The sequence below is a fragment of the Monodelphis domestica genome, chromosome 2, assembly GCF_027887165.1.
Source record: "Monodelphis domestica isolate mMonDom1 chromosome 2, mMonDom1.pri, whole genome shotgun sequence".
Taxonomy (NCBI): domain Eukaryota; kingdom Metazoa; phylum Chordata; class Mammalia; order Didelphimorphia; family Didelphidae; genus Monodelphis; species Monodelphis domestica.
In genome coordinates this window covers 213793913-213817339 of record NC_077228.1, presented here as the reverse complement: position 1 = coordinate 213817339, position 23427 = coordinate 213793913, and the positions used below count along the sequence as shown (strand labels likewise).

General features: G+C 37.9%; 1 protein-coding gene across 8 annotated transcripts in view; it reads left to right on the top strand.

Moving 5' to 3' along the window:
- Positions 1 to 23427, top strand: part of TMEM104 (transmembrane protein 104) — an 86497-nt gene that overhangs the window by 41723 nt on the left and 21347 nt on the right. For all 8 annotated transcript variants that reach the window (XM_007482685.2, XM_056817196.1, XM_001369714.4 and 5 more), the window contains one exon: positions 17938 to 18031. In XM_007482685.2, the coding sequence (XP_007482747.1) occupies positions 17938 to 18031 (94 nt within the window). The remainder of the gene's footprint in view (positions 1 to 17937; positions 18032 to 23427) is intronic.

Below are 23427 nucleotides of genomic sequence, written 5' to 3'. Positions count from 1 at the left end.
AAGGTCCAGTAGTGGGACAATTTAGCAAGTTTTCTTAATCAGTTCAAATTGGAATTTAGAATGCTTGGGCCACTCCACACAGGGGATAAGTATATGTCTCCCTATAGGTGTTTGAGCATTTTATTGTACTTATCTTTTAAAATCTGTTAATTTATATGAAGCTCTATCTAGTGAGCTACCTAGCTGCCCTCTTCATATATAAATTCTTTTTTTTTTTTTAAACCCTTACCTTCTATCTTGGAGCCAATACTGTGCATTGACTCCAAGGCAGAAGAGTGGTAAGGGCTAGGCAATGGGTGTTAAGTGACTTGCCCAGGGTCACACAGCTAGGAAGTGTCTGAGGACAGATTTGAACCCAGGACCTCCCATCTCTAGGCCTGACTCTCAATTAACTGAACCACCCAGCTGCCCCCCCCCCCCATATATAAATTCTATGGATAATTTATATGAATTTACAATAAGTGACTGGGAACATATTTTCATGTGTTCATTTGTAGTTTATAAATATTTTGAAAACAATTCATATCCCTTGACCTCTTATCTATTGGGGAACGTGTATATTTTTCTGTGGGAATAGATTAAATATCTGGTTGTTGGGAAGGGGGTGGGTTTGAGAACAGAATAATTTGGGGAGGCAAGGGAAGGAAATCAGTCAAAAACAAGTTCTGATTCAATTCAGAGCATTTCTGGTTCTTCTTACTAGGTCTGTTCCTAATCCCAGCTGTATTTAGATAAGGAAAAGCTAAGGTTCTCAGGACACCTGGAGATATTAGTAGCTGTCAAATTAGTCAAAGGTAGCTTTGCTGTCAGCACATTTAGTGGAGAAATTCAACATTAAACCCAAGAGCCACCTGCCAAGTGACCTCAGCTACTACCATGTTGACAGGCCAATATTTCTTGGGAGCCCAGTAGGTGTCACCTGGATTCCTCAAGAGTTGCTGAGTGATACTCTGTTGGCTGTTTACTGTCCTATGCCCAGTCCTTCCATCTCTACATAGCCTTCATTTAAACTCTGAAAACTAGCTTTGAGCAGTCCTGGGAACTCTCAGCTCGAATCAGAATTGCCACTTTACTGACAACCAAGCAATTGATTCCCTCAGCTCTACTCAAGAAAAGAATCTTTTCTCCTTTCCTTCTTTCTCCCTCATTTCCTGCTTTCCTTTTCCTAGGTAAAAAATTCACAAATGAACTGAATTTGCCATCTGCTAGGAAGTGTTAAAATTAAATTAGTTTCTCTACTAAAAGTATTACATTTTATGAGGTTTATTAAAGATTATTAGAATTAAGAAATAAAGAAAATACAAAATAAGAAAAGCACGTGCCTAGGCCCAGAGCCCATTCACAACCACTTACATCTTGCCTGCATGTGCTTAGAAGCAGAAGCAGAGAGCCCAAGTAGGCGGTACAGTCAGTTTAAATACCCATTTTGTTCTCAGTCCAGGTTGGTATCTCCGGTGAGATTTTAGGGAATTCTGGGAACTACTAAGGACTTCTGGGAATTGAAGTCTGGGGTTCAAATCTCCATTTTTACAGAAGTATCACTGTGGCTGGATTTGTGACAGCCAGACTTCTGTCTCAAGACGTCCTGGGGGCCCACTGTAACCTGGGAGTCCTCATCTCCTTCAGTACCTCTCTGCAGAAGCAGGATCAGAGACAAAATAATCATCCCTTTCTTTGATTTCTGCCTGAAGTCTTCTCTTGGACTTATTTCTGTCAGATTCTACACTTACTAGAAAGAATATCCTCATCACTGGCCAGTGCTGTACACATGTAATGCCAGGCTTTAAGAATTCCAATGACTTACTGAATAAGAGTAGTTGGGTAGGTCTACTAACATGATCAAAGGATTTGTAGACTTTTGTTTCAGTCCATGTGACTAGATAAACCTGGGATAATAGAAATGTCTTGGATTTGCACGAGTTTTACAACTTTTTTTTTGCCTTTGGACTTTTTAGAATCCATTCAATCATGTTAGCCTGTGATTCTTAGCTACTTTTAATTTATTATTAATAATAATAATAACAATAACCAACATTTATATTGTGCTTACTATATGCCAAGCACTGTGCTAATGATATAATGACTATATATTTGATCCTCACAATAACCTTAGGAGGTAGATGCTATTATTTTCCCCATTTTGTAGATAAGGAAACTGAGGAAGAAATTAACTTGTCCAGGATTACACAACTAGTAAGCATTTGAGTCCATATTTAAACTCAGGTCTTCTTAATTCTAGGCCCAGCATTCTATCTGCTGTACCACCTAGCTGTGCTGCTTTATTCATTCATATTCTCTTCTTTTCCCTACCTCCCCTCTTTTCTCTCTTTCTTGTGCTGCCTGCCTCCCACTGGTGAACCAGTCCCTACTATCTCCTTTATAATGTTGCCTTTAGGGATTTTATGAATTCACAACTATTATTCAAAACATATTTGTATTGTTTTGCCTGCTAAAGAATGGCACAAAAGAATATTTGATTCATGACACAGGCTATTTTCTAATTCTGAAATAATAACATCTGAAACAATTATAGTTATTGATTTCTGTTTTTTTATCTTCTCTATATTGTCTTTAAAAGAAAATATTTGATCCAATAGTTGTCTCCATTTATTCTCCCTCCTCCAAGTAAATAAATGTTTTTATGATCAGTAGGTGACAGGGTGGTAGCCCTCTATATCATGATTAAGTTAACTATCTTTATAACCTACTAAGAAATTACCTCCTGTGCCCTTGGAAATAGCAATGCCTTTATTGTACAACATAGTACATAGTTCATCCATGAATATAAAACTCTATGTATTCTTTGTATGGGTATACCATTAGAGTATTTAAACTCTTACCTTTCTTCTTAGAATCAATACTGTATATTGGTTCCAAGGCAGAAGAGCAGTAAGGGCTAAGCAAAAGGGATTAAATGATTTGCCCAGAGTCACACAGGAAGTGTCTGAGATCAGATTTGAACCCAGGACTTTGTGGCTCTCAATCCAGAGCCACCTAGCTGCCCCTATTAGAGTATTTTTTAAGTTGACCTGTTCGTTAGACATAAATACTATACAAAAAATATTTCATTGACATTTCTAAGAAATCTTTGACCAGTTCTCTATAAAAAACATCTATACAGCTATAAACACATATATAGCTAAGATAAAATGGGTTATATAAGGTAGAATAACATCACAAATTTGGGGCATATAGGTTTGAATATTTCCTTTTTTATATTATATTTATTATCATGCAAAACACACTGCCATATCAGTCATGATTGTAAGAGCAAATGCATACATAATCAAAACCCCCAAATAAAACCAAAGATACACTAATGTGAAAGATAATTCCAATAGTTCTTTCTTTGGATATGCATAGCATTCCCTGTCATAAGTCTTTCAGGATTGTCCCAGATCAATACCTTGCTGAGAGTAGCCAAGTTTTCATGGATAATCATACAACATTGCTATTATTTTGTACAATGTTCTCCTGGTTCTACTTATTTTGCTCTGCATCACTTCCTGCAGATCTTTCCAGCTTTTTCTGAAATCATCTTGCTCATCATTTCTTATAACACAATAGAATTCCATCACCAACATGTACCTCAATTTGTTCAGCCATTCCCCAATTGATGGGCATCCCCTCAATAAGAGCTGCTATAAATATTTTTGTACAAAGTAGGTGTTTATATATTTTCAAGAAGCTACAGATATGTTCCCTATTTAGCTTTTCTTTTTCATTTTCTTCATGCTGAAAAATAATTCACATTTTCCAAGCAAAAATTTGGTATTACCCAAATACAACTTGTTCTAGAGTTGTCTGAGTAAATTAATAGAACTGCTAAAAGAATATTAGCCTAAAGTTCTTTAGGTCTAAGAAACCTTTCCTTAACTTCAGTAGAACATGGACTTGTCACATCCTCTGATGACTAGAATCATTTATCATTCTTACTTTTGTATTTCAGGTTCTATATTTTCATTAGTGTAAACATTAATATTAATGTCTGTTTTTAACCTTTCCTTTTTTGCTCCTCTTTTCCTATATACTCTTCCTTGGCAATCTTGTTTATTACTCCATGCCTTCAACAATACCTCTATGGAGATAACTTCCAAATCTGTCTTCAGCCCTGATTTCTCTTTTGAGCTCTAGACCTACATTTTCAAGTGCCTTAAGGACAACTCTATCTGTATCATTCCCTTGGTACCTCAAACTTAACATGTCCAAAACCAATCTCATTACTATTTCCTGTTTTTCTGTCTGACTTCACTGTTATTGCCTGTGGCAGCACTATTCACCTTTCCATCAAAACCTAATTTAGATGTCTACCTCAGTGAATTCTTTCTTTTTATAAGCCCATACTCTGTCTTAGAATTGATACCAAGTATTGGTTCCAAGGCAGAAGAATGGTAAGGGCAAGGCAATGAGGATTAAGGGACTTGCCCAGAATCATATAGCTAGGAAGTATCTGAGGCTAGATTTGAAACCACGACCTCCTGTCTGTAGGCCAGGCTCTCAATCCACTGAGCCACCTAGTGGCTTTCCCTTTCCTGATTTTTTGAGTCAACTTTTTCCCTTGGACTTGATAGCATTTTGTTTTCCACTTGAAAAATAAAACCTTTATCATATAATGTCCTGCATTATAGTTATCTGAATTTGTGTTATGCACCCCAATTGTATGATAAATGCCATATAAGTACTTCTAAACTGTCTCTCTTTGCTTATCACATTCTGTATTCAATATGTGCTTTTTAAGTTTTTATTTGAGTGAAGGTTATTCACTTCACCAATGCTGATCATGAAACTGTGAATTAAATGTCTGGGGGACCTCTAACCCAGTCCAATTCCAGAAGACTGAATACAGTGGGTGGCCATGGGAATTGCAGAGTCATGTGTCTGGGTTTGCCAGCATGGTGGGTAAGGTTCTTGATCGGGCAGGTCAAGGAAGTCAGGGGATGGTATGGGGGCTGAGGTGAAACTGGACCAATTGAAGGATCCCGTGAAAGGGCTTAGAGCTTGAAAAGCCAGCACGTGAAACTCATTACTCTCTCTCTCTCTCTCTCTCTCTCTCTCTCTCTCTCTCTCTCTCTCTCTCTCTCTCTCTCTCTCTTTCTCACTCCCTTATTTCTCTCTTTCTCTTTACTAATAAATACTTATAAATTCACTATAAAGTCTCCAAGATTCATTTTTATTCATAACAAAAATTTGTTTTATTCATAGATTACTTTTTGACAAGCATTTTGACAAGGAGCCTCTCTGAATTAACTCAGTTTTTCTTTAATGGTGGCCAGTCCCTTAGACTGGGAGATCCTACAAGAGCTTGAGTTCCTTGGCATAGTCTGAGTTATTTTTGTTTCTTGAGGTCATATTGGAGAGGTCTTTAGTGGAGACATCCTTCTCACTATTGATACAGCTACTATCTTGGCAGAGGTCTTCACCTCATTGAGCTATTGCAGTAACCAGCTGCTTGGTCTCCCTACCTCATGGCTTTTTAACCCATCCTTCATGTAACTGCCAAAGTGGTTTTCTTTAATTAAGAATTCAGTAAACTCCAGTTGTTCCCTTTTGCTTATAGGTTAAAATATAAACTCTTTTGTTTGGCTTTAAAACCTTCAAAACCTGTCCCTAATCTGATCTTCCAGCCCTAAAGACATTGTCTTGTGTTCTTAAGGTCTATCCAAACTAGCCTTCTTGCTGTTCCTTACAAATAGTACTCCTCACATCTCCATTTTGTACCAGCCATCCTTCATGTCTGGAATTTTTAATTTCTTCACTTCTGTTTCATGGAGTCCTTTACATCTTCCAAAATTTAGCTCAAGCACTTTCTATGTGAAGCCTTTCCTAATTTCCCCAGCTGCTATTGCCCTCCCTCCCTAAACTACTTTGTATTTATTTTGTATTGTTTATGCCTGTATGTAACATGTTGTCTTCCTTAGTAGAATGCAAGTGAACTCATTGGGAACAGATACTGTTTCATTTTTGTCTTTATATCCACAGTGCCTAGAACAAAATCACCCTTGATAATGCTCTCAGTTAATACTCTAAGGACTGAAAAATATTTAACTAAAATATAAGATAAGATATAAATAAGAAAAATATTTAACACTCATAACTTAGCAGTAGAATTAAAAATAAAAAGAGAACCAAACTACTCCCAAGTGTGAATTTGTGATTGCTTGGTCTCTTTTCTCCTTTGGGTTGAATCATCTTAGACTGGAAAATCCCAAAAGAATCAAAAATTATGAGCCGGAGAAGCATACAAGTTTCTGGGAAATGAAAATTGGAATTCTTTTAAATATTTAATTCTACTCTGGGTATTTATATCCAGTTTTAATTCAGGTAAAGAATTCATTTGGGTTATTCTTTAGTCCTAGCTAACTCACAGTATGTCCCTTCCTACAAGTATGCCTTTGATAGCCTTGAGTTCAATTTTCTGGATCACCCCATAAGCTTAAAAGTTATTTTAGGATCACTTCATGGTGCTAGTTTGCAGAGCCCACCAACAATGAATGAACAATGTGTGTTATATTTTATTCTTACTAGACCCAGCTTGCTTTTTCATATGTACACAACACCCATAAGTATAGTAAATATATTGTATAACCCAGTTTATTAATAGGAAAAGAGTAGCACAAGCCCCATTCACCACTCTGAGAAGCTAGAGCCACACCAGATAGAAAATAAGGAGAAATATGAGTTCCAGCCTTGTAAGAACAAGGCTCTGTGTGAATCTGCCTGCCTTTTTATGTTTAAACCCCAGGAAATCATAGGTAGAGAGGACTGAAAGCTGTTGAAGCCTAAATTCTTGGCTCTTAAGAATCCTGACTTACTAGAGTATAAAAGCTGTTTTTAGAAGAAAATAAACAAGGCCATGCTTTCGGTACTACCCAAGTACCAATTTAGCCAGCCCACTGCAGACCATTCATATCAGCATTTTGGGCACAGTGTAGTTCACTGAGATAAGCAACTGCCTTCAGTTCCTTTCTAGTAAGTTCCCAGCTTTCTCTCTGTCCCAGTACTGAAGAAACACTCCATAACCATTTCCAGCTTGCCCAATTTTGGAGTTCCTTGACCACTTTTTCTGTTCAAAGTCAATGATATAAAGGAACTATACTTCTTTTAGATTTATTAAAGAGACCATTAGCTATCTGCCCTTCTGTGTTCACTGACTTTCATTGCAGAATGGCAAGGGCACAGAGTGAAACTGAATACTCACTGCAATCCTAGTGCCTTCCATCTATCTGTCTATCTGTCCAGCAGATGTTCTCTCTCCACTTCCTTCTATCCCCATCAGGAAGGGTATATTCCCACTTCTTCTTGCTACTTTTCTTTTTTTGGAGAGGATAGAGGGGAGAGAGGAGATTGGTGGTATTACTGAGCCCTATCCAAACTTAAATCTTGATTGGCAACTATTGCTTATCCTTACCTAGAAAGAGGGAAGGTTATAACCTGAGAGCTTTTGGGGAACTTATGTTTGGGAAATATCAATCAGCTACAAATGATAAAGAGGCTTATAAAGGCCTCTTGTATGCAACAAGACAATTTGGGATTATAGTGTGGAAACTTGAATCCATAGGCCTAAGAACACCCTGTAGGGATAGGGGTTGGGGAGAGAAGAATGCAGGGACTGCCTTCCTGGGAACTGATGACAGAGGAGTCCTGATCATTCCCCAAAGTTCCCCCAATTTTTTTCAGACAAATTAATCTTCATAGGAGAAAAGTATCATTAGCCCCATGCACCAATGAGTTCACAAAACCAGTTTTTTTTAAAATTCTAATTAAAAAAATGCTAGCTTCAAAAATCTTTTCCAGAATTTGACAGAATCTGAGATTTAGAAGGGAATTCAGCAACCATGTAGTCCAATTTGTACCTGAATGGAATCTCCAATAAGAGTCAAGTCATTCGGCCTTTTCTGTTTTTGCTTCTTTATGAAAATGATCTTTTCTGCATCATCATAATAAATAATTTTAGGTACCATTTCTAATTTAGCTCTCCTCCAGTATATTCCTCCATTTCTCCCTTCCTAGAGAGCCAGTCCTTGTTATAATCATTTTTTAAAAAATAAAAAGTATAGGGACAGCTAAGTGGGTCAGTAGATAGAAAGCCAGTCCTGGAACAGGAGGTCCTGGGTTCAAATGCAGTCTCAGACACTTCCTAGCTGTGTGATTCTGGGCAAGTCACTTACTCTAATTGTCTTACCCTTACTGCTTGTCTTCTTTGAAACCAATACTCAGTATCAATTCTAAGACAGATGGTAAGAGTTTTAAAAATAATAACAAACAAAACAAAAAGAATAGAAAACAATTCAGCAATATCAAATCTGATGTTATAAGCTGTCTTCTTCACTTATAGATCACAATATCTGCAACAGAGGAGAATGTGGAAGAGGGAGGTGGGTGTCTTCTCATAGCTCTTTTCTGAGGCAAAGCTCATTCTTGCTACTTTCACATCAGTTTTGTGTGTTCTGTAGTGGCTGTTCTTTCCATTTACAGTTGGCTATTATCAAGCACAATAGCACACTCTCCACACCTGGCTAGTGACAGGTGTCCTCTGTTTCACCAAAGAAAGAACAACAAATGGCAGGGTTGACTCCAATAAAGGAAACTTAATGAACAGTGTTGGAATCCCATCACCTTTCTCCTCTGGGAATAACACTAGTTAGTTGGCACTCTTTTCCACTGAAACAACCAAGAAATAGTTATTCTGTGTATACTGGATCCAAATTTTGTTTAGGTCTGAGAGAAAGGCCCTTTGTTGATCTTTACTTGGGAAGTTAAAGCTGACACCTTAAACAAAGATTGTTAGACAGTAGTATATTTGATGACATGTTCATGTTAAGTGCTATGATAGGGAATCAAAAAGGAAAAACCACTAGAGGGTAAGGTAGTTGGGAAAGGTATCATGGAAGCAGTAGGAATTTAAACTGGTACTAGAAAAAAAGATCAACTTTAGTTAAGAGATAATCAATCTAGGTTGGTGAGAGCAGCATGTACAAAGTCTAAGATTTGGTTTATAGGGGATTGGGAGAATTTCCTAACTAGAATGAAGTTATATATTGGAGAGTAGTGGGAAATAACATTGGAGGTTTAGGGTTAGATATTTTCAAACTTGCCAGAAAGTCAGACTTAAATCCAAATAATTTGGAAGCTCCTCACTCAAGACTGCTTAACTTTGTGGTAGTAAGTGTGAATTTCCATTGTTTTTCTCCAGTCAGCCATGTAGTAGAACATAGGAACAAAAGAGATGAGTCTAAAGGTTATTTTGTCATTGTGCTTTGAGATATTATGTATACACATACACATATATATTAGGTATGTGTATTGTAAGGGTTAAATGGTAGGAGTTTGACAAAAGTGAGGAAAGTAGTTTGATAAAACACTTAGTTTAATTTGAAAAGTACAAATAGAAAATAGAAAGGAGGAAAGAGAGATTATTACTCTAATACTTTATGACTATACCTAAATTCCTAATCCTAACTAAAATTTCTAAAAACCCTGTTTTAATTGTTTTCAAGGACAGGTTCTTCTGCCTGGCCAGAACAGGCCTAATCTAACCTACTCTACCTACATTTGATTCACTAACTACCTAGCTACACTAATAAATAAACAGCCACCACCCACAGCCTCCTTAAATAAGGTTTGATCCTTCAATTGTCAGTAGTAAAACTAAGACAGTAGTGGCCCTTGACTGAGAGACAGAGACTGACCTCCTGCTCCTTTCAGCTCCCTCCAGGTCCAGAGATAAAAGCCCTCAAACTCCCAACTGTCTCTTTCTTTAACCTCCTTGGTAATGGAATCTTCAGCTCTCCCACACAGATTTCTGTCAGCTCTGCTCTTTTGCCTCTTAAAGAGACAGAGGGAGAAATTGAGAAAATGCCTTTAACAATATCTGTAAAAACAGTCCCACACACATTCTGTTTTCTTATTGGAGCAATTGAACAAAAGACATACTGTAGTTCCACTCTTAAGCATCTGTTATATAAAATAATAGTTGTGTACATTGAAGCCTTCCATTTATAAAATTGACACAAAGCTGTATAAGATACACATACATGGCAAATACAACTCATTATAAATTTTATATGAACCAGATCATCTTGATTTGTTATTCCACATTCTTCCTTAATAATAACTCACTTTTATGTACCACTTTAAGGTTTACAAGACACTTTTCTCATGACAAAGTAAACAATATTATTATTTTCATTTTGCAACTGGGAAAAACTGAATATAGGAGTGGTTTGAGTACCTTGTCCAGGATCACATAGCATGTAATAGGGCCAAAGTGATAACCAAGGTGTCTCCTGACTACAGCTATTCTGTTTCTTCCCAAATAACATGTTATTAGTTTTCCCATTAAGAGGTTATGATGTTACTAGGTGTTACTACACTAAATGGGAGTTTGTTCATACCATTCCTAGGAAGTGAATAGAACTAATTAGTGAGCCATTCCTTGTTTACCTGAACATCCTTTTAAAATGGGTATTAATCTGGTTACAATGACTTTTTTCCTTTCTATTCCTGGCTTTCTGAGCAAAGGTGTTATCCTGTCAGAAATATCTCAGTGTTCAACCCTATCTAGCTCTAGTGCTCTCTCTACCTCTCTCCCTCTCCCTCGATCCCCCCCTCTCTCCCCTCTCTCTCTCTCTCTCTCTTCTCTCCTTTCTCTCTCCACCCTTCTCTCCCTCCCCCCTTCTAATCCTACCATGGTCTCCCTTCCTTCTCCTTCCTCATCTCTGTCTTCCAGACACAGATTATACCCTTTTAAATGCTCCTGAAAAATATATCTTCGTATCTCCAGCAGCTCAATGGATCAGATTTGTCTTAAAAACAGAAGCCTATCTATTGTCCTTAAATTCCATTATTAGATGGGGTGAATATAGATTAGACCTTTTTCTCAACCCCATCTCCTTTCAACTTGCTGCTACTTGCTATATTAAAGTGAACATAAGTGGGCAGCTGGGTAGCTCAGTGGATTGAGACCCAGGCCTAGAGATTAGAGGTCCTGCGTTCAAATCTGGCCTCAGACACTTCCCAGCTGTGTTACCCTGGGCAAGTCACTTAACCCCCATTGCCTAGCCCTTACTATTCTTCTGCCTTGGAACCAATACACAATATTTTGATTCCAAGACAGAAGGCAAGGGTTCGAAAAACAAACAAACAAATAAATAAAGTGAATATAAGCCTATTCTATTACAAATAGTATCTTGAGAGGGAACATAGTCCAACTTCAAGTCTTACCTCTCTCATATACTAGATATGTGATCCTGGACAAGTGACTTAAAACCTTACCTCTCTAAGATTACAAATTGAAGCTTCGTAAAGGAAGCTCCTCACTAGGAGCAATTAAATCATATATCCAATGACCACCACTACTCCCATCCTCCCCCCAAAAAGAATCTTATGGCACCATATGAACATTAAGATAGTTCCTTTCTATCATTGACTTTGAACAGAAAAAGTAATCAAGGAACTCTATAGTTGGGCAAGCTGGAAATGGTTATGGAGTGTTTCTTCAGTACTGGGGCAGAGAGAAAGCTGGGAACTTACTAGAAAGGAACTGAAGGCAGTTGCTTATCTCAGTGAACTACACTGTGCCCAATATGTTGATATGAGTGGTCTGCAGTGGGCTGGCTAAATTGGTACTTGGGTAGTACCAAAAGCATGGGTTTAAATATAGTATAAGTGGTTCTAGCTTATTATCTACGACCAACTTAAAGATTTTATTATAGCCAGAAAGTTTTCCTTTTTAAGGAAATTTGACCTGATAATAGCATTTGGGAGATAAGTATTGTTTTAGGAATTGACTTCTGTAATGGTATATGGGCTTAACTAATAGACTCGAGACTCAAGCTGGCTTTTATTTCAGAAAAAGGGTGAGGGGAAAAGCAGTATATTAAAACAGTATTGAACATTGCTACTAGAGAAGATTAGTAATTCATAAATTGCTTTTGTGCCAGCTTGAACCTAACACATTTAATTCTATTTAGTTGCTGGTACTTCTCTCTCTCTCCTGTAAACTGTGCCTCCTCTGTCCAGGACCCAAGACCACTTTTACTGTTTTGTGTCAGGACTCCTTGACTTCTTTCTTGAGTCATCTATCATTTCTTGCTTTGAATTCCTGCTTCATTGCTGCTATTCTGTTCTGGCTTGTGCTAATTTTCAAAAGACACCTGTTCCTTAATTATTTCCAACCTTTGTCTGTCTCTGTCTCAGTAGCCTCTGATGTATGGTCTCAGTTGCCTCTGATGCATGAGCTAATCAACTCTTGAAAGGGGCCAGTATTTAACAGTCTGTCTGTGTTTGTTGTGACAAAGTTGGGTCATGAATGGTGTACTTGACTCTGTGTGCTTAGTTATTTAAAAATTGTTATAAAAATCAGTCCTGTCTGCTGTCCAGCTTTGAATATTAAATTGCTAGTGTCCTCGAAAAGGTCTCTTCACAAATACTTTACCTATTATTGTAGAAGGCAATCCTGATCTGTCAGGCTCATATCCTAGGAGTCAGTCTGGACTCCTCGCCATCTCTCAGCCTTCTATATCCAATCTATTGCCAAGGCCTGTGGATTTTACATTTGCAACATTTCTCAAATGGGCCCCTTTCTCTCCTCAGACATTGCCACCACTCTAGTACAGGATTTCATCATATACCTGGACTATTATAATAGCCTACAGTGGTTATTGTTAATACTGCCTGGCAATAACCAAGCAGCTCAGCCTGCCTAAGTTGCTTACCATGCTAATCCATTTTCCATTCAGCCACTAAAATTATTTTCCTAAAGCACAAATTTGATCATGGCATCCCTCTGCTCAGTGAACTTTAGTGGTTTCCCTATTTGAGGTTCAAATTTAAAATGCTCTGTTTGGCATTCAAAGCCCTTTATAACCTATCCCCATCTTCCCATTTTTCTCACATGTTATTCCTCCAACATGTTCTCTTTGATCCAGTTGTCAACCCTGACCTTTTTGTTGTTTTATAAATAAATTTGTCAGCTCCAGATGTGTTCTCTCGTTGTCCCCCTTGCCTGGAAAGTTCTCCCTCCTTATCTCTTATCCTTATCTCCCTGGCTTCCTTTAAATCCCAATTAAAATCCCACCTTTCACAGGAAACCATTCCTGTTGCTTTCCTTTTGTTAATTATTTCCTATTTATCATGTATTTATATATATGATCACTTTTATACACATATCTATCTCCCCCCCCCCCATTAGAGTGTAAATTCCTTGAGGAAAGGGACTATCTTTTGTCTCTTTTTATATCCTCAGCTCTTGGCACAGTATAGGTACTTAATAAATGTTTATTTGATCAATTAATTGCCAGGCATTGTGGTAGGCCATGAGGCTATAAATATGAAGAATGAATTAACGATTACTCTTTAGAGTTCATATATATATATATATATATATATATATATGTTCTGTATCCTCAACTAAAATTGTAAAAACTCTTAGAAGGCAGGGAATATCTTGTATGCCTAATGTATCTCATTTTTTTTACACATAATGGGCACTCAGTAAATGTTTGATGATGAAGAAATATGTAGTGCTAATTGGTGGAAGAGTATATGTGACCATGTAAAATCCAGAGCCAACTATTTGCAACATAATAGTCATATTCACAAAGACTAGGCTTTGTCCTGCCTTCTGCTCCCTTTCTTAACCTCCCTTCCTGCCTAAGTCCCCAGGACCTGTTGGACTTCTCTTGTGATCTCACCACTTTACCTCTTTGTAAGCTGCATGTATTACTTCCTTAATGAATGCTGATCTAACCTATCCCAGGACTACCCTTATAATTTCCCTAAATGACTTATGTAACAGAATTCTCTTCTCACTAAGTTTGCCTTCATATAACTTCCTGTCCTCTTTTACTTGGGACTAACTCCAGAATAAACATCCCAGTATTCTTCCCTAGGTCAGTGTCAGGATCCTTAACCCTTGGTTTTGTACTCCATTTAGTAGTAAGTGGAAGTGCCTTTAGTAGAAAGGTCTATGAGTGACACAGAAACGTCAATTATTTTTTGTTTGCACTTTACCCAGTCCTAATTGTCCTATTTGCAAAATCATTTCCCTTTCTTAACTAAAGCCATTCAAAAAACTGTATACAGCTCTGTCACTCATTGAATTAGTGGCACCTAAATAAGTACTGGATATCCTTGTCATTTTTCACATAGAGAAACTGAAGGTCAGGAAAGTGAGACTGACCTCTAGTCAAGCAGAGAACTGGGGAGCTGAAGCAGGAGTTGTTACCAGTGTGTGTGCTGTGGTCCTTTGGGAACATTTGTAGCAAATGACTTTGTATTTATTCATCTTCCCCAAGTCACTTCCCTCTCCCACCCTTCAAAAAGAAACTCATCAGTGGAAAGCTTCCCTGAAGTGGTAATTTTCCTAAATGACTTAGTGATGGTGTTGCATACAGACTTGCTAAAGAAATCTAGATGGTGACTCTGCCTGCATGACTGCATTCTTAGCATCCCACTCCAGAGGTGGAATGAAAGGGGAGTAAGTTCAAAATCCTAGTTGCCCCTAGGTTTTTCCTAGAACTACCTGACTCCCCAGCTTTCCCAGTCCACCTGGGTGGGTAGGCTTTACCCATTCTTGAACAAAGTCAGTAGAGATCCTTAGACTCACAAGTGAAAAAGAGCTCTCACTTTTGCTCTTTCTCTCCATCCCTGGTGACTGCCAAGAGACCTTATCCGCCCTGCCTAATTAGAGCCTTTTCCTTGAGCAACACTTTAGTCTTTAATGTCATTCATTCTCACAGCAGTAATGGACTTGGATAAGAGGTCACAGCTTCTTCACACATCCTGCTGTCTCCACGCCCCCACCCCCTTCCACAACCCTCTTCTGGGCAGATTGGGATGGGGGAAGGTAGTACAGCTCATCCTTCCCCATTTTGCCAAGCACCTGCCTGTCACAGGGACCATGATGAGCAGCTTTAATGTATTCACTGAGATCACAAGACTAGATCCTAGCTCCCAGAAGTTTGTCCCTCTCTCCACATTTCAGCTTTCAGGAGCCCAGTCTGGTGTATCTCTGGTGGGTATCATTAGCATTAATGTGAGAGAATGGCACAGTGTAAATGTTAATAAGGTCTGATGCTAAGAGCAGCTTCTGAGTGGCAGATTGGAAATGGAACCATCGTCTTAAACCCAGCTAACGGCTAAATTCTTCTCCTGTGCTCTGAGTAGCAAATTTGGCATGAAAGTCTTCTCCACACCCCTGAGTCATTACTTTCCTTTTTGTAAAGAGGGTTCAAGTTTTACAGAGGTCAGTTTCCAAGGGAAATGGAGAAAAATCTTTTGTAAGTTCTCTTTCCAGCTGTCTGAAGAAGAGAAAGAGAGCTAGGTGTCCCAGGTGATCCAAAGTTGCAATCTGTTCTCCCATTTCCCCATAAATCTTTGGCAGATTTGGTTCCTTTTTGTTTCTTCCTGTAATGCTACTGCTCTGAGTAGTTTGTCCTGGGGGTCAGTCCAGCTATTCTTCCCCAGGTCTCTTCTTCATCTTTTCAAACTAAAAGATTTCTCTGATTAATAACTATATGATTGTCTATTCCAGGTCACCTCATCACATATTTATTCAATTTATGTTGAATTAATCTATGTCTTTTCATTCTCCTTTGCCTGAGATCTAGTACAGAATTCACCACATAGGTGACTTAACCACCTACTTTTTTTCTCTGTTAACAATTATTATACATTACTCTCCATTCTATTTTCCCCTTGTTTATCCTACTTACTCCCCTTCCACCCTGTCCATCCTCAAAAGTGTTTTATTTCTGACTGCTTTCCTCCCCCAATTTGCCCTCCTTTCTCTTAGCCCCTTCTCCTTCTCTTATCTACTTCTCCACCTTTTCCTATGGGATAAGACAGATTTTTGTACCTAGTAAGAATATTCTTCCCCCTTTGAACTAATTCCAATGAACTTAAGGTTCAAGTGCTTTCCTCCCCACATCCCCCATCTTCCCCTCTACTGTAAAAAGCTCTTTCATGTGAGATAATTTACTCAATTCTACTTCTTCCTCAACTCTTCTCCCAATGCATTCCTCTTTCTCATCCCTTAATTTAATTTTTTTTAGATAGCATTCCAAAATACTCATCTCTCACCTTTGCCCTCTATCTATGTATACTACTTCTAACTGCCCTTATGATAAAAGCAATGAAATCTGGCTATAATATTCCTGAGAATTTTCATTTTGGGGATCTCTTTCAGTAGGCAATTGGTGGATTATTCCATTTCTATTTTAACCAGTTCTAGGCTATTGCTTCACTTACCAAGCTGTCAACTCTTTTTCATGATTTTCTTGCATTACTCTCATTTCTTTTCCCAGTCTTTCCTCTACCTCTCTTAATTGCTTTTTAGAATTCTTTTTGAGTTCTTCCAGGAATTCTTTTTGTGTCAATGACAGGGACTGGCCAGCCAGTGTCCTGCCAATGACAACAGTCTGGGATCTCCGAAGGCAGGCAGGTAAGAGAAATGATAAAGGACCAGGAGGACCAGACTCACAGATTGGCAAACAAGGCACTTTATTGAGAGTAATCATGATTTTTATAGGAGGGGAAATACAAGCTGGAGTTTCTATCCAAGCTTACCCAATATACATGGTAACAGGTACTGTTTTACAGAGAGACCCTAAGCTACAAAAGTGATTTTCTAGGGTACATCTCATGCAGAGATTGGAGGACCAGGGGAATGTCCATAGGTTACATGGTACATACACAAGGATTTGCCTAGTTTGCATGACACATACACAAGAGCTTGCCTGGGTTTCTAGGGATAGTGAGCACAAACATAACCTAGATGCAGAAGGAGAGAAGGGAGGGGGAATGTTGCTGGGAACTTTCTACTCTATGGGCCTGGGCCTTGCTGAGGGTCCCTGGACCTGAGGATCTCAGCCTGCCACATTTTTGGACTTGAGGATAATTCACATTTTCCTTTGAAGCTTTGGATATAACAGTACTAACTTTGTTGTTCTCTTCTGAGTTTGTGTTTTGGTTTCCCCCCAAAAAATTCTGTTTTCTCTTCTTAGCAATTCTGGACTCATGATAAGAAATATTATCTATTTTCAGAGAAAAAGAACTGAGTATGAATCCAGACCAAAGCAAACTTTTTTCACTTTTTTTTTTCTATTTGAGTTTCCTTCCACAAAAGGATTACTATGGAAAAATGTTTTATAAGATTGCACATGTAAAATCTGAGTTTGCTTACCATCTCAAGGCAAATAGGGGTTTGGGAGGGAAGAAGAGAATTCAAGACTCAATATTCTTTGAAAAATATTGGAAACTTTCATGTTAATTGGAAAAAATAGAAATAAAATAACTCTGTGTTGAGTTTCTTTTTTGTTTTTTTGCTCATTTTTCTAGCCTTTTTCTTGACTTTTAACTTTTCTCTGCCATCCTGGTTCCACTGCCTCTCAGAAATTTGTAAATGAGGAGAAAGCGAATAGTTAATAGTTTTCATTTCTGATTCTATCGCTAGTCCATAAAATTTATCCAAGTCCAAGGATAGCCTAAACTAACTTAGGTTACGTTAATCCAAATGTAAATTGAATTAGACATCAATTCAATTAGACATTTGCAGGTAGAGACTCTCTTAGAGTTAAGATAATTGGAGGTAGCTGGGTAGTACAGTGAATACAGTGCTGACCCTGGAATTAGGAAGACCTGATTTCAAATCCAACCACCAACACTTACTAGCTATATGGCCTTGGACAAATCACTTAACCCCTGTTTGCATTAATTTCCTTATCTGTAAAATGAAATGTGAGTAGCAGTTACCTCAGAGGGTTGTTATGAGGATCAAATAAGATAATATTTGTAATAGTGCTTTGCATAGTGCCTGCCACATAAATAATAGATACTATATAAATGCTAATTAATATTATTGTAGTTCCCTACCTAAACATTAAGTTATTTATAGACTGACCTTTTTATCCCTTTACTCTGATTTTTCTTCTCTAGGCTGTGTTCACACTACTCCTGGGACCTTTCACTTTCTTTGATGTCCAAAAGACCAAGTACCTCCAGATCCTGACATCTCTGATGAGATGGATTGGTAAGTCTGAGAAATATTACAAGTCTCTCTAATTTCCTTTGCCTTTTTCTCCCCTACTGCCTCACATAACTTTCTGGGAATTCCATCTATCTAACATAATCACAACTGACATTGCCTTCTTTTGAAAGAACTTGAGCACATAATTCAAGAAATAGCTTTAAGCGCCTGTGGGAGTGTACTTCACATATATTGTTTCACTTATCTCCAACTAGTCCTGCAAATAAACGGGAGACTTAGGTGTATTCTTTGTATCACTGTTTTGTTTTTTTAATTCAAATATTTTCTTTTTTGTTTAGAATATTTTTCCGTGGTTACCTGATTCATGATTTCCCCACCTTTTCCTTCCCCTCTCCCCACGCTGACAAGCAATTCCACTGTTATACATGTATCATTGCTCAAAACCAATGTTATTCATATTTGCAATAGAGTAATCTTTTTAACATCAAAACCCTAATCATATCCATATTGAACTACATGATTGATCATATGTTTCTCTTCTGCATATCTGCTCCCACAGTTCTTTCTCATATGTTTCTCTGGATTGTCCTGGGTCATTGCATTGCTACTAGTAATGTGTACAATGTGTACTCTGTGTACAATGTTCTCCTGGTTCTGCTCCTTTCATTCTGCATCAATTCCTGGAGGTCTTTGCAGTTTACATGAAATTCCTCCAGGTCTTTAATTTGATTTTTTTTATTTAATTTTTTTTTAATTACACATAGAAAAAATTTTTAACAGTTGTTTTCTGATATTTTGCAATGCATATCCTCTCCTCCCCCTCCTCCCTGAGATGGTAAATAATTTGATATAGATTATACCAGTGCTGTCATGCAATATATATTTCCATATTTATTTTATCATGAAAGAAGACATGGCTTACACATACAAGAAAAAACTCATGAAGAAAATAAAGTAGAAAATGGTATGTGTTGATCTGTATTCAGATTCTCTGCTTCTTCTATTGTGGTGGATAGCACTTTTCATCATGTGTCCTTGGAGTTTTCTTGGATCTTTGCATTGCTGATAATAGTTAAATGCTTCACAGTTGATCATTGTACAATATTACTGTTGCTGTGTACAGTGTTCTCCTGATATGTCTTTCCAGGTTTTACTGAAATCACCCTATTCCATAATTTTTTATGGCGCAGTAGTATTCCATTACAACCATATTCCACATCTTGTTCAGCCATTCCCAGTTGTTGGACACCCCCTCAGTTTCCAATTTTTTATCACTACAAAAAGAGCTGCTATAAATTTTTTTGTACATATGTCTTTTTTCCTTTTTCTTTGATCTCTTTGGGATACAGACCTAGTAGTGGTATTGTTGGTTCAAACAGTATGCACAGTTTTATGGCCTTTTCCATTTTAATAATAAGGAACCAAGTATTCAAAAAGATAAATGACTTAGCCAACATCATATAGTGATGAGGTAGGGCTCTGCTCCAAGATAGTGCTGCATTCCTGCTGAAACAGAATGCTAATTGCTGTGTATGAAGGCTAAATACTTTGCCCTATTCCCTTCAAAGAGTATAGAGCCAGATTAGTCATTAGTAGTCATGTGTGCTGCTGACCCTGGAGTTATAAACTCCCCTGGGCTTTCATTACCCCTGAAGAGGCACTGCAGTCAAAGAATTTCTTTTAAAACATTTAAAACCCTATTCGACGGGATCAGTCTACTTCATAGGTACAATTTGGGAAAACACACATTTAACAATTGTGTCACAGATAATTCAGCCAAATCTGTCTTGGGCCCAGAAGTTGAGGATACTATCTTATCCATCCAGACTTGAGTGTGTAAGAATTTGGGATTTTTGCTTCCTTATGTCTAAAAATCCTCATCCAGGGGTGACTAGCACATTTGTCTTGGTTGGTCCCAAGTACTTAGAGGAAGAAATGAACCTATTAACACCTCCAGCATATTTTATTAGGGATGAGTAGAGCTACTGTTTCTTGGTTGGGTGATATGATCAAAAAAGTGTTCCTTTTGCACAAGAGGTAAGTGAGTTGCCAAAGAAGAATGTTGTAGAAGAAAGGGAGCCCTGGATAATTGGATGGCCAAATACAGGGCCCTGGTTTCTAGTAGCTAAGTTCTTATTTAGTGTTTATGGAAAACCTTTTTTGTGTGATAAAGAAAAAATCTCTTCACTCTGTGGAATTGGTGGAATGAATGTTTGATTAGGAAAGTGAGACTATACTAGAATTGAGTATTCCATGGCTCTTAATTGACAGGTCTAGAGAGGCTAGTCAGCTAACATAAAGAGACTGAAAATGCCTTTTATTAGACAGCTAGAGATACCTGAGCTTTTGATCTTTAAAGACTACCCAGAAGGTATAGGAAAAGATCAATGGGTTTGGATAAGAAAGATCAGTGCATTTGGTAATCACACAAATGAAAAGGCTTTGCTAATGGAGGGGAGAATTAATATACTACTGGTGGAACATACAATTATTCATCTAGAGGTTTTCACTGAAGAATGTGTCAAACCTTGTGGAAACTAGGGAGGAAAATAGCAGTTGGAATGATCATGATTGGGAATTAAAGCAGGTAATAAGATTTCCCTGAAAAGTTCTACTTTCTCTCATTGTTGGAATCACTCATGTGCTTGTAGATTTGAGGGATTGGTGGAATGAGTTCCCTGAAGACAAGAGCTGAGGTTGGCACTGTGGCTTGGAAAATAGGGTGCTTTCAAGCAAATAAGGGGCTGCAAGATATTAGCAGCCAGGTTATTATTATTAACAGGGGACCCCCAACAGCTTCATAAGATTATACCAGTTTTTTTCTGGAGGCTTTAAAGGAAATACCACTTGGAGAAATATTACCCTTACTCAGTTCATGAGTGTCTCATTTAATTTTAATCCTTAAGCACGAATCAAAGGGTCTAGGTTAGCCCATGTCCAGAACAGTTGGGATGAGTTTATTTAGTTACAAGTGGTTATAAGTATATGCTTCCACTTTGGTTCACTGAGCCAAAGAGTCTTCATGTGAGCTTCAGGATAAAAGTCGCAGACAGTATCCTGAGGAGTAGAACTTTGAATTTCTCTCATCATAGCTCTACTATTGCACAGTCTCCTTATCTAGCTAGCCCTTTCACTAAGCATGACTTCTTCAGCACTTCAGTTCTAATAACAACATATCACAATGCAAAAAGAACTTCTTCATGAAAGGACTCAAAATTAACTACTAATAGACTCAATGTACACTAACACTTCAAATAATTTTTAGGCATCCTTTTATTTATAAAACTTATAATCTTCTCAGGTATAATCAGTATAATAGAACCTTAGCTTTGGCAGAAACCTCATAATCCAACCTGCCATACTGTGAATGAAGACCATTTATAATTTCCTTGATAGATGGTCATTCAGTCTCTGAACACTTACAGTTCTAGAGAGCTTACTACATTCCATAGCTATAATTGTTAGGAAGTTCTTCATTAAAGTGAAACAAAATCTGCCTTCCTATCACTCTCATTTTTGCTAATTCTACCCTTAGGAATGGCACAGAATAAGTCTTACTCCTTTCTTTAAGGTAGCCTTTCTTACGGAAGATTGTTATCATTACTCCACCTAAATCTTTTCTTCTTCAGACTCAGGAACCACAATTCTTTTAACTGTTCCCTATGTAACATGATTTCCCATCTCATTCATCCTCCTGGATTTATACAGATTTGCCTAGATGCATAGAGCTCAACAATGCTCCAGCTGTCATCAGATCAGAAGTAGAGGGCAGTGCTACTTTTCTCTTTCTGATTCTGGCCATTATTCTCTTATCTATTCTAAAATATTATTAATCTTTTTTAGTCATATGACAGTGCTGTCATAATAGTCACCTAAAACTTCATGGTCATGTCTCCATGTCATCTTCATCTTGTTTTTGTGCAGGGGACTTTTTTCAAACCAAGTACACGACCTTCCATTTATCACTAGCAAATTTCATCATTAGCTTTGACAAATTAATCTGTTTTACCAAAATTTCCAACCTATCAAGATCTTTTTTTAAAAATTTGATTCTGTCCAGGGGATGTAGGAAGCTCAATGGATAAAGTGCTAGACCTGGAAATGGGAGATCCTGTGTTCAAAACTAGCAAAAGACATTTCTTAGCTGTGTGTAAGTCCCTTAACCCAGATTGTGTAGCCCTTACCACTTTTCTGCCTTTGAACTTATTATTGATTCTAAGACAGTCAGCAAGGGTTTAAAAACAAAACCAAAATTTGATTCTCTCATTCAGCATAGTAACTCTTCCTTCCAACTTTGCATCATATAAATCTGAAATTCATCTATCTTTGTTCCCCTGAGAAACCCCATCCGATACATAGCATAGTTCAGTTGGTCTAATCATATATGTTACTCTTAGAGGTTGTGCTCTCATCTTAAATTTCTACGCTCTAGAAACCTGGTACAAGTCAGCTTCACTGCTTATTGTGGAAAAACCATGACCATATGAATTAGTAACACCAAGATTAGCCAACCCAAGAATAGCAGTGTTAACACCAAATCACCCTAAGTAATAGAGGGGTTTGTCTCTATAAGGCTGAAGTCAGGGTGGCCTAGGACATTTATACATTTATACAGGACATTTATTTCTTTTTTTAAAAATAGTTTGTGAACATTAAAGTTTTGCAAGCCCTACTATCCTTCAAAGAAAAAGTAGTCTTTTCAAGTAGTGGTGTGTAAAGATGAAAAATGCAGTCTCTTCATTAGTCCAAATCCTTTTGACCCAGCTATATCAGGTCATCCTCACTCTTGTGTCCCTGAGAACTGACACCTGTCTGGCTCCTGATTGGTCAGTCCTGCTCTCACTGTATTGACAGTGGGGAAGAGGATCATTAAATCTTGGCACAAATACTGTGTCCTCTTCTTATTTTCTTCCCCTTGTCAGAGAGGACAGAGGCAATGTTAGGAGAAGTGTAGGGGAAATTCATGCTTTAAATGTAATCAAGGGGACGGCTGCCCCAGATAATGATAGTTAATAGCCTTCACACTTTGCTCTAGCTATTTGGTGCAATGGATTTTTTCTGTTTTATTAAGGAATAGAAAATTACAAAAGTAGAAGAAGGGGGCTTACAGTAAGCAGTGATTTTTGGCAGGGCAGAATGTAAGACAAACTGGGTTTAGTTCAGATTCAGAACCCCACCCACAGAGGAGGTTTGGACCTCTTGCCAGAAAGGCCTCTAGGCCCGTCTTTTAGTATGTTTTGCCTATTTTGATCTAAGTGTTGTGGGCATACTTTCCCTCTGCACTAGGCTCCCATCTTTTCCAGATTTTAAAACAAAATTAGCTTCTGAGGCAAAGAAAGTATCTAGAAGTTGAATCTGGCAGAGCTTCTCAGCAAGACAAAGCATTCATCCCTTGAGTTGTGGCCTGTGCCTCTCCCTCTTCTTTTAACTAGAACTCA